Source organism: Ranitomeya variabilis, chromosome 2 (assembly GCF_051348905.1).
Source record: "Ranitomeya variabilis isolate aRanVar5 chromosome 2, aRanVar5.hap1, whole genome shotgun sequence".
In the NCBI taxonomy this organism is placed as follows: domain Eukaryota; kingdom Metazoa; phylum Chordata; class Amphibia; order Anura; family Dendrobatidae; genus Ranitomeya; species Ranitomeya variabilis.
The window spans coordinates 731,364,513-731,374,604 of NC_135233.1; the positions used below are offsets into that span (position 1 = coordinate 731,364,513).

The window sequence follows — 10,092 nt, forward strand, 5'->3', positions numbered from 1 at the left end:
TTTCTCAGGTTCCACTTTATATTGTCCAGGCGGTGCCATTAGCATGTAGAGTAAAGACATGGTATCCCAGCACCCGTCCAAGGATCATAAATGTAAAAGCACTATTTATTCCATCAACTAAAATCCAATGATACAAAAAAACACTTGTGGAGACTGTAATATTTGACGCACAAAGCTGTTATAGAATACCAATTTAGGTGACCACAGAGCTGTTTTCTGAAATGCATTCTAGCCTAATTTGTATCCATCATTACACTATACAATATGGTATTATACTGGTAAATTTTTTTTGGTTATAAAACCTTAATTCTTTTTTTTTTTTTTCTTTTTTTTTAGTGCCACCCAAGGATTATCTGAAAACAGACCACAGTCTCCAGCCATGGGTAGAACGCCAGTGTTTGTGAGCCCCTCTCCACCACCACCGCCACCTCCTCTTCCTCCACCCCCTCCACCTCTTCCATCTGCCCTATCTGCTTCCTCTCTGCGATCATCAATATCCTCCACTCCTCCACCTCCAGTACCTCCACCTCCCCCACCACCTACTGCTAACTTGCAAACTACTGTTGTGCCACCCCCACCAACTCCTTTGCAGATAGCACCTGGAGTACTTCACCCAGCGCCACCACCTATAGCGCCACCCCTTGTACAGCCCTCTCCACCAGTATCCCGTCCTGCTCAAGTATCTGAAACTGTGCCAGTGCACCCACTTCCCCAAACTGAGGCACAGGGTCTTCCACCCCCTCCTCCGCCCCCACCTTTACCTCCTTCTGGGATGCGACCTTCCTCTCCAGTTGCAGTCGCACCCCTCTCACATGCTCCAGCTGGTCTACACCCTCTTGCTTCCATTGTACCTGGTTCTCATGCTCCTCTTCTACCCCCATCCCCTTCATCTCAAGTTGCACCTGAGACTAAGAGACACCCATCAAATCTCCCAGTTATCAGTGATGCTAGAAGTGTTCTGCTGGAAGCAATACGAAAAGGTAAAGCTATTTTTGTGGTATTAAACTTTTACATCTTGTCAGTCAGGTATATGAAAAGGTATATGTAAAGAATATGTTGTACACAGCCAACCCTCTCCTAATCACAGAGTTTAGGATCTGTACTTTTGTGGCAATATTCTTGAAACTGGATTCACTGCCCCTACATCATGCTTCTATCAGATGTGATTTCAAAAAACGTTGTGACACAATCCTTTTAAAGAGATGTCCCAGCTTTGGAAAGATCCTCTCACCCCACTTCAGTTTGTCTAAAAACAACCTGTACTTTTCTCCCCCTGCCCAGTCCAGCACAGAGTCTCCAATGCTGCTTCCTGTGTCTTTTATCGTCTGCGATCATCTTTGATGTCATGTCGACAGCCCTGCAGCCAATCGGTCAGCTCAGTGGCTCTGAGCATGGGCAATCTACTCTGGCAAAGCTGGTGTGATCACTGATTGGCTGCAGCTCTGTTGACATCACATCAGCGCTATAGACAATAACAGACAGTAACGAAACATGCTTTATTTGGCTCAGGATTGTCATGGCGATGCTTCTCCGTACACAGGAGAATAAACTGTTTCTGGTCTTCTTGAGTGCTCAGTGAAGAATTGAATGTACTCATGAATGAAACGGGGCGTTCGGTAGCATCATTCACAATTTTCAATCCGCCAACTTTTGAGGATATATCAATGTAACTTACATTAGTGTGCCACAGACAAGGATCTTGATGAAGAAAATCTTGGTTAATTTCCAATACAAAGAACGTTTTTTTTTGTGTTGGATGACATGAAGTGATGAAGCTTTTTGTATGACAGAAGGTCTTCGACAAGCTGCACGCGAGTTGAGCAGACATTGTTGCCTTCCTTCTGCAGAGCTAGTACCATCCTCACCTTTTCTGCAGTTGGAATTTCACTGTAAAAAAAAAAAGCCAGATCCACCATAATCTCGCTGAGGTACCACAGGTGTCTGTTGAAAGTTTTTATTTCTGCCTCAGCAACGGGCACGTTGATTTTTTTTTTTTTTTGTGTGCTACACGTTCTTGCAGCAATGTCAACTCATTTTGCAGTAATCTGGCTTGGATCTGACAGAGGTACCAAGCATAAGCCGACAGTAAAAGTGCAAAATTGATAGAGATGTTTTAACCCTGTGGAAATTGGTGACGAAACATGAAGATTTCATGCCTGGAGTATTGATGTGTATGACTCGGTTTGGCGATCAACCATGGAACAGGAGTACCAGTGTTAACGATTTCTTGTAATTATCTCTTGTACGTGTGCGGCAGGGTTGCTATGTTTCCCCCCCAGGATTCGCATGGAGGCATATTGAGATCGTGGGAGTGCATTTCAGTCACAGGCATAGCTGTGATTATTATTATTTATTTATATAGCACCATTGATTCCATGGTGCTGTACATGAGAAGGGGTTACATACAAACTGCAGTAAACAGACTAGCAATGACAGACTGATACAGAGGGGCGAGGAACCTGCCCTTGCGGGCTTACATTCTACAGGATGGTGGTGAAAGAGACAATAGGTTGGGGGGTTGCGGCAGCTCAGGTGTTGGTGAGGGGGTAGCTCCGGTGGTGGTGAGGAGGCAGCGGGGTCATTGCAGGCTGTAGGCTTTCTTGAAGAGGTGGGTTTTCAGGTTCCGTCTGATTGATCCACATGTGGTTGATAGTCAGAGGTTTTGAGGCACAGAATTCCAGAGGATTGTGAATATTCCGGAGTAGTCTTGGAGGCGATTAGGTGAGAAGCGAATAAGTGTGGAGGAGAGAGGGAGGTCTCGGGAGGACCTGAGATTATGTGAGGGAAGATATCGGGAGATTAGTTCAGAGATATATGGAGGAGACAGGTTATGTATGGCTTTGTAGGTCATTATTAGTAATTTGAACTGGATACGCTGAGGGAATGGGAGCCAGTGAAGCGATTTGCAGAGGGGAGAAGCAGAGGATTAGCGAGGAGAGAGATGAATTAGTCGGGCAACAGAGTTAAGGATGGACTGGAGAGGTGCGAGAGTGTTAGCAGGGAGGCCACAGAAAAGGATGTTGCAGTAGTCTAGGCGGGAGATGAGGGCATGCACAAGCATTTTAGTAGATTGAGGGTTGCGGAAAGGATGGATTCTGGAGATATTTTTGAGCTGGAGGCAGATAATAAACAAGAAAAAGAGAGCCATTATACTGTATGCACACCACCAGAAATTATAATGAATCAAACAAGCTTTATTGGTAACATATATAAAAACAATTAAAACCATACATACAAAACTCCCTCCATATACGTGTGCCCAACACTGCCCAATACACAATATTCATACATCAAATATGGCAGATAATCAAATAGTATACACATATAAATAATTACTGGCAAAAGCCGCCCTGTCCTGATCAGCAAAAGATATATCTGTCGATAGCAAAACTCTGTCAGGCTGCAGCTTACCCCCAGCAAATAGTCCTCCTGGTATGTAATGGGTAGGGCACAAGCAAATGCGGCCAAATAATTACCCCAAATAGGAAGAGGGAGCACGGTTGTCACCCGTCCTGAGCATAAGAGGGGAACATGCTGCAGCAGCTGGAGGCGACAGGAGATGGAAAGAACTTGGATGTGTGGTTTGAAGGACAGGGCAGAGTCAAGGGTTACTCCGAGGCAGCGGACTTCCGGTACGGGGGAAAGCGTGATGTCATTAATGGTGATAGATAGATCAGGTAAGGAAGATCTGTGAGATGGGGGAAAGATATGATGAGTTCAGATTTGTCCACATTGAGTTTGAGGAAGCAAGAGAAGGAGGATATGGCTGATGGACACTTCGGGATTCTGGACAGCAGAGAGGTGACGTCTGGGTCAGAGAGGTAGATCTGAGTGTCATCAGCATACAGGTGGTACTGGAATCCGTGGGACTATATGAGTTGTCCCAGGTCAAGTGTATAGATTGAGAACAGTAGGGGTCCTAGAACAGAGCCTTGAGGGACTCCAACAGAGAGAGGGTGGGATGAGCAAGTAGTGTGGGAGTGTGAGACGCTGAATGTGCGGTTGGAAAGCTAGGAGGAGATCCAAGATCGGGCAAAGTCTTTGATGCCAAAGGAGGAGAGGATCTGTTGTAGGAGGCAGTGGTCAACTGTGTCGAAAACAGAAGACAGGTCTAGAAGGAGGAGTATAGAGTATTGTCCATTAGCTTTGGCTGTATGTAGGTCGTTAACAATTTTGGTCAGGGCAGTCTCAGTGTAATGTGATTGCAATGCAAAATAAAAATAAGTGTTGGTCTTGGGCAAGCTATTTGTCCAAGGCAGATTTAAGAAAACCTGCTGGGCTTTTATTTTCGAAATAGACTGCAGGATGGTAGTGGGGCAGTCCATTTCCTTCCCGGCCGGGTTTTCCATGTGGCCTACGGCCACAGGTTCCTTGTAAAAACCCTTGATACAGAGGGTTGGGTGTGTCAGTTTGGTTTTTGCAAGTGAGCAGAGCAGAAGGCTCTGTAGAGCTCCACCTGTGTGAGGTAACACAGGCAATCGGAGCCAAAAGGCCTGGCACCTACAGCGTATGCGGCGGACACCACCAGCCTTTGTACCATGATACTACTGGTCATGTCGAATGACATAAACTTTACATGATCCAAGAGGTGCCAATCCTGCAGAACCTTGAATACAGCCTTAGCTTGTGCTGCTCCTCTGCTGGTATCTTTGGAACCGACAACAACTTCTCAGTTCCTCCTTCCTTCCTTCTCGCTTTTTCCAAGAATTAAAGTACATTGTTGGCTGCGACGGTAGCACTGGTACATGTTGGTTGCAGTTCTGTTCAGTCCAGGAAATAAAACCTGGCCAACACCTGCCGATTCGAAGGCATTCTGCGCATGCTCGCTACGCTCCATTCACTTCCAGTGCGGACTGAACAGCGGCCGAAGGTGAATACACAGGGACTCCATAGTTGCTGCAAATCACCCTAAAACCTTTTTAAAAGATATAACAGGTCATTATGTGTAACAGTTATAGGGGGTGAAACTTTCAAAAAAACAAATTTTTATTTTTTCTATAGATCCCATTGTGACATTAGTGTACATCGCTGTTGAATATGTTGGTGCTACTCATAACTACTATTTTCTAAAATGGATTGAATTAACCTTCGTCAGGCTGCATAATTTTACAATGTTAACAGGCTGCAGAGGTACAATTGTACCTTCATATATACCTCCACTGTGGGAAGACTTTCTCTTTTACTTGGTTTCAGAAACTAAAGTTCATTCAGCTACAATTGTTATGCTGATATCTATTGGCCAGTGTTGTTACTGATCACTTATGTTGCTGTCATTTAAGTTGATTCAAACTGGGAGTGGCTTCTACTTCTCTTCCTGCCTCCCTCCTCTCAGTAGCCATTTTGCTGTTCATCTCATTGCTGTGAGCACACACATTTCTAGGCTTGTGAAGTCTTCAATTTCTTGGATACGAAGGTAGGAAAGTCTCACAGCATCTAACAGCCAGTTATACCTTCATTCGCCTTATGTGGGGACAGAACAGTCAGAAATTGTCTTTGAGCCTGGACTTGGCTTACATATATTTTGTATGAAACTTGGCACTTATAGGTATGATTTTTATACGAAAAATAGATAATAATTAGTATCTACATATTGTTTTACGATGTTTTACTTATATTCAGCACAAAATAAAGATGGTGGCTCTGTTACAATTTTCCTATTTCGTCGAAAAAACAGTCGAAGATGGAATGAAAATTCTGAAACCGTATACGGTTTACATAATATATAAATGACATTTATAAATAATTATCACTAGAAATAATTTACTTTTTTATCTGCACTTTAGAATCGAGTTTCATTCTACTTGCCACATGTTACTGAACTAAATTACGAAGCCAAAATTCATCTACCAAGTCATCATGAGTGATAGTGATGCTGGATCTAGTTTCCGCCATAATCCAAGAAAACGTGTTTGCAGGTTAGTATCATTTTGTGAAAAGCCAAAAATGTAGTATTGTGTAGTATTTCGGAAAATTATTTATTTTTCATTTTTTCATATTTACAGATTTACGTCTGACGAAATAATGCGAATGCTAGAAGAATCTGATTCTGAGCATGAGGAAGAACCATATGTTGCATCTGATGATGAAAACTATGTACCACAAGTGGATGTTACTGAAAAAGATTCAGACATTGAACAAGAAATGGTCATAGAGCAGGAAAAAGAATACGACTCAGACGAAAGTGTTGAGGATGAGTCTGTGCCTCAAAGTGCAGGCGACATTTGGACTGCTAAGGATAAAACTCAATGGTGTAGTGATCCACTGCCAAATGCACAAACAAAATCTCGCAATGTCCTACGACAAAGAGGTGGCCCTGCAGCAATCAGCAACCTATATACAGCAAAAGAGCTATTCAAGTCCATCATGACTCCCGAGATGTGTGACATCATATTACGGGAAACGAATCGAAAGGCCAAGAGAGTTTGTGATGCTTACAACAACGAACTGGGACAACGTTTTCCTGATTCTTCTGAACGGCCACCACAAAAAACATTCAAGCAATTTATTGAAACTGAACTCCATGCATTTTTGGGCATACTGATTGCTGCTGGTGTGCACAGAGACAACAAAGAGAATCTGGAGGAAATGTGGAATGTTGCTGCTCTGCCTCTTATACGTGCAGCCATGTCTCGTGACCGCTTCAAGATGATACTCAGATTTATCAGATTTGACAATGAAAATACACGTGCAGAACGTGTGCAAACAGATAAAGCTGCACCAATATGGGACATCTGGACAATGCTGAACAGAAATCTGGAGAGAGCCTACAAGCCATATAATTGTATCACCGTCGACGAGCAATTATTTCCATTTAGAGGCCATACTAAATTTACCCAGTATATACCTTCAAAACCAGCTAAATATGGCATAAAGATTTTCTGGGCTTGTGACTCGTCAAACGCCTACCCATTACAAGGTCAGCTCTACACTGGGAAACTAACTGATGGTCCTCGACAAGTAAACATTGGTGAACGAACAGTATTGGACTTAGTGAGCTCGTATAAAGGCTCTGGAAGAAATGTCACCACCGATAACTTCTTTACAACCATGGAACTAGCTAAGGTATTGAACTCCTGGAACATGACAGTAGTTGCTACAGTGAGAAAAAACAAAAGGTTCCTACCTAGCAACATGCAGCCTGCCAAAGAAAGGCCTGTAAACTCGACAAATTTTGCCTACAATCATGATGCAACAGTCTGTTCATATGTACCAAAGAAGAACAAATCAGTCGTGCTTCTATCATCTATGCACATGACGGGAGAAGTTGAAGAGACACTAGCAGCCAAGCCAGAGATAATAAAATACTACAACAAAACAAAAGGCGGAGTTGATGTTATGGATAAAATGTTGGGAGAGTACACTGTGAAACGACGAACATTACGTTGGCCTCTGGCATTTTTCAACAATATGATTGACGTCACTGGGTTAGCATCCTACATCATCTACAGAGAACACAATCCAAGCTTCAGGACAAAGGATCAACGAAGAAAGTTCCTGAAAGATCTCGCAAATCAGCTGTGTATGCCTGCAATTGAAGATCGTAGTACAAACCGAATGATGATGAGAAACCATTTTCTTCAAGGTGCAGTAGAAATGGTGCTTGGACGATGAATTCTGGTAGCTTCGCAAGCAGCAGCTGGCCCTCAAATACCTCATGGTAGTCGTGGACCTTCCCCTGTTGTTGGTAGTTGCTATGTCTGCCGAAACCTGAGGCGAAAACAACGTAAGACTAGAAAGTCTTGTGTGGTTTGTGTGAAACCCATTTGCGATGAACACTCGGTAGCAAAGACAACATGCATTACTTGCGAAGAAAATCAATAAAAAAAAGTTTCTTACATTTTCTTTTATAATGTAAATGAACAGTTTTTTTACTTGTTTATAATAATAAAATAGCATTATCATTAAAAAAAAATATTATTCTTTTTACCTTGCATTATTTTCATTCAAAATATATGAGGGTACATTTGTACCTATGCAGCTTATTATGGATGCAAAAATATCTCGACCCCTTATCTCGGAAGGGGGTGGAGATATTTTATTGAAATTTGGCCAATATATTCTCGACCAAAACTGCAGAGATGTCACGAAATTTCAGCCCTTTTTTTTGAAAAAAAGTTATTGCAATTTTAAAACGGAATAGTACCAATTGTACATACTCAGCCGGACGAAGGTTAAATAAATCTTGTTTGGAAAGATTTCATAAGCCGTCTGCACTTTAAGGGCACAGTCAGATGGCCGTATTAGTCGCAATCCATGGACTGGCCATCAGCTCTTCTGACGTGAGCGTGACCACATGTATTTCTATGTCACGCTCATGTCAGGAGATCCGACGGCCTGTCCGAGAATCACAATGAGATCCTTATAATACGGCTGTCCGACTGCTCCCTAAAGGGGACACTTTAGGTTAATCTATCGTAAAACATTTCTATAAATTCCATCTATGGTGCTTCTAATGGAGAATGCAGCGTTTTGGATTCAGCACAGGTGAGCTGTGTCCAAAACGCTGCTCTTCCCGATCGTGCGCACCTACCCTACTGTTCCTGAAATCCTGCATGATGCATTGTAGAATTTCTTTAGGTAGGTCTACCCATGAAGGAAAAAAAACTGTTGTGGACTTGCCACATATCCACAAGGAGAACTGATATGCTGCTGATTTGGAATCCACATGTTGTTTCCCCACAGATATTTTTTTTATAGTGTTCAGTTATCTCTTGTTCTATCTCCCCTCTTTTACTGTTGATGTATTATGTGGTGGATCTTCTGGTGCAGATCCAGATGTAAAATGCTTTTGCAGTTATAAATCTATTTTTCTGCTTTTTGTCAATATTTCAGGTATTCAGCTGCGTAAAGTGGAGGAACAACGTGAGCAGGAAGCAAAGCATGAACGCATTGAGAATGATGTAGCCACCATCTTGTCCCGGCGCATTGCTGTAGAATACAGCGACTCAGAAGATGATTCTGAGTTTGACGAGGTGGAGTGGGATTAAAATGTTATATATTACACTACAAACTGGAATGCTGATGTCAATTGTGGTGCTTGTTCTTTGAAAAAAGTTTGGTCATTTCTAGTGTTTTGTATCTTAACAATTTACGCCACCCGAATAAACGTTTGATTTATTTTTTTTGTTTATTTTTTTTTATTTTTGAATTCTATCTTACAGTAAGGTTAGTATCTCCAAAATTTTACAGTGAATTTTACCGTTCTTTTACTGGGAGGCTATAACTATGTTTCACTAGACCAATGAGTATTACGCAGCTGTCAGTTTGTAGTATAGAGATTTTTTTTTTTAATTTACTATTTGTGCACTTTGTGAATTTTAATTTAATGAAGGTCACCGGAGATTAAAAATTCCAAGGGCAGCTGTATCTAATATAGGCCTTATTTTATTTGGTGAGGTTTTCAGAGCGTTAATCCTAGGTAACAATTTCTACTGCTTGAAGTTAGGTCTATACACTGAGACAAACTATTTAAAAAAAAAACAAAAAAAAACTGTACTGTCCCCTGCACCCAGAAAAAGGAACCATTTTTGTGCGTAGTGATGTGTTTTACACTATTGGATGCTACATCATTACACAGAATGGCTAGCTCTGCTGTGTTTGGAAAACAGGTTTGCTTTATGGTTTTCAATATGTTGAAATGATTACTATTTCTTGTTTTCTGTTTTTTTTATTTTATTTTTATGATTGCCTTATTTGAATGCTGAGGTATTTTTTTATGTACATGTTGTTCGGTACTATTTTGCCTGTAATCTAAAGCTAAAAAATAAAAAAAAATTCATGTGAAAACTGACTTTAAACATTCGATGTAACTTATGTAACTGTTAAGAGAACAGATTGATTTGATTTAATAAATTCCTCATTTTAAGTGGAACAACTGTTGTCTTTCTTTAGACTGTATATTAAAATCATCAACAGTCCCATCAAAGTTTTTATCCTCTTAATGCATTGCATTCTTCATATTATATAGCAGTGTGTACTTACAATTGCTCATTTTGCCTTTCTACTTAGTAAATTATGTTTTTCTCTTCTCTATGTAGAAACAGGGAATCTCTATTCCCTGCATTTATCCTTTTGCTCTTCAACTCCTGACCC

The 10,092-nt window shown here is 41.4% G+C and overlaps 1 protein-coding gene across 4 annotated transcripts in view; it reads left to right on the forward strand.

The window, feature by feature from the left end:
* WASF1 (WASP family member 1) overlaps positions 1-9,122 on the forward strand; it is a 134,582-nt gene extending 125,460 nt beyond the window's left edge. For all 4 annotated transcript variants that reach the window (XM_077289554.1, XM_077289555.1, XM_077289556.1 and 1 more), the window contains exons 8-9: positions 337-980; positions 8,833-9,122. In XM_077289554.1, the coding sequence (XP_077145669.1) occupies positions 337-980; positions 8,833-8,987 (799 nt within the window). In that variant the 3' untranslated portion in view covers positions 8,988-9,122. The remainder of the gene's footprint in view (positions 1-336; positions 981-8,832) is intronic.
* The last annotated feature ends 970 nt before the right edge of the window (positions 9,123-10,092 follow it).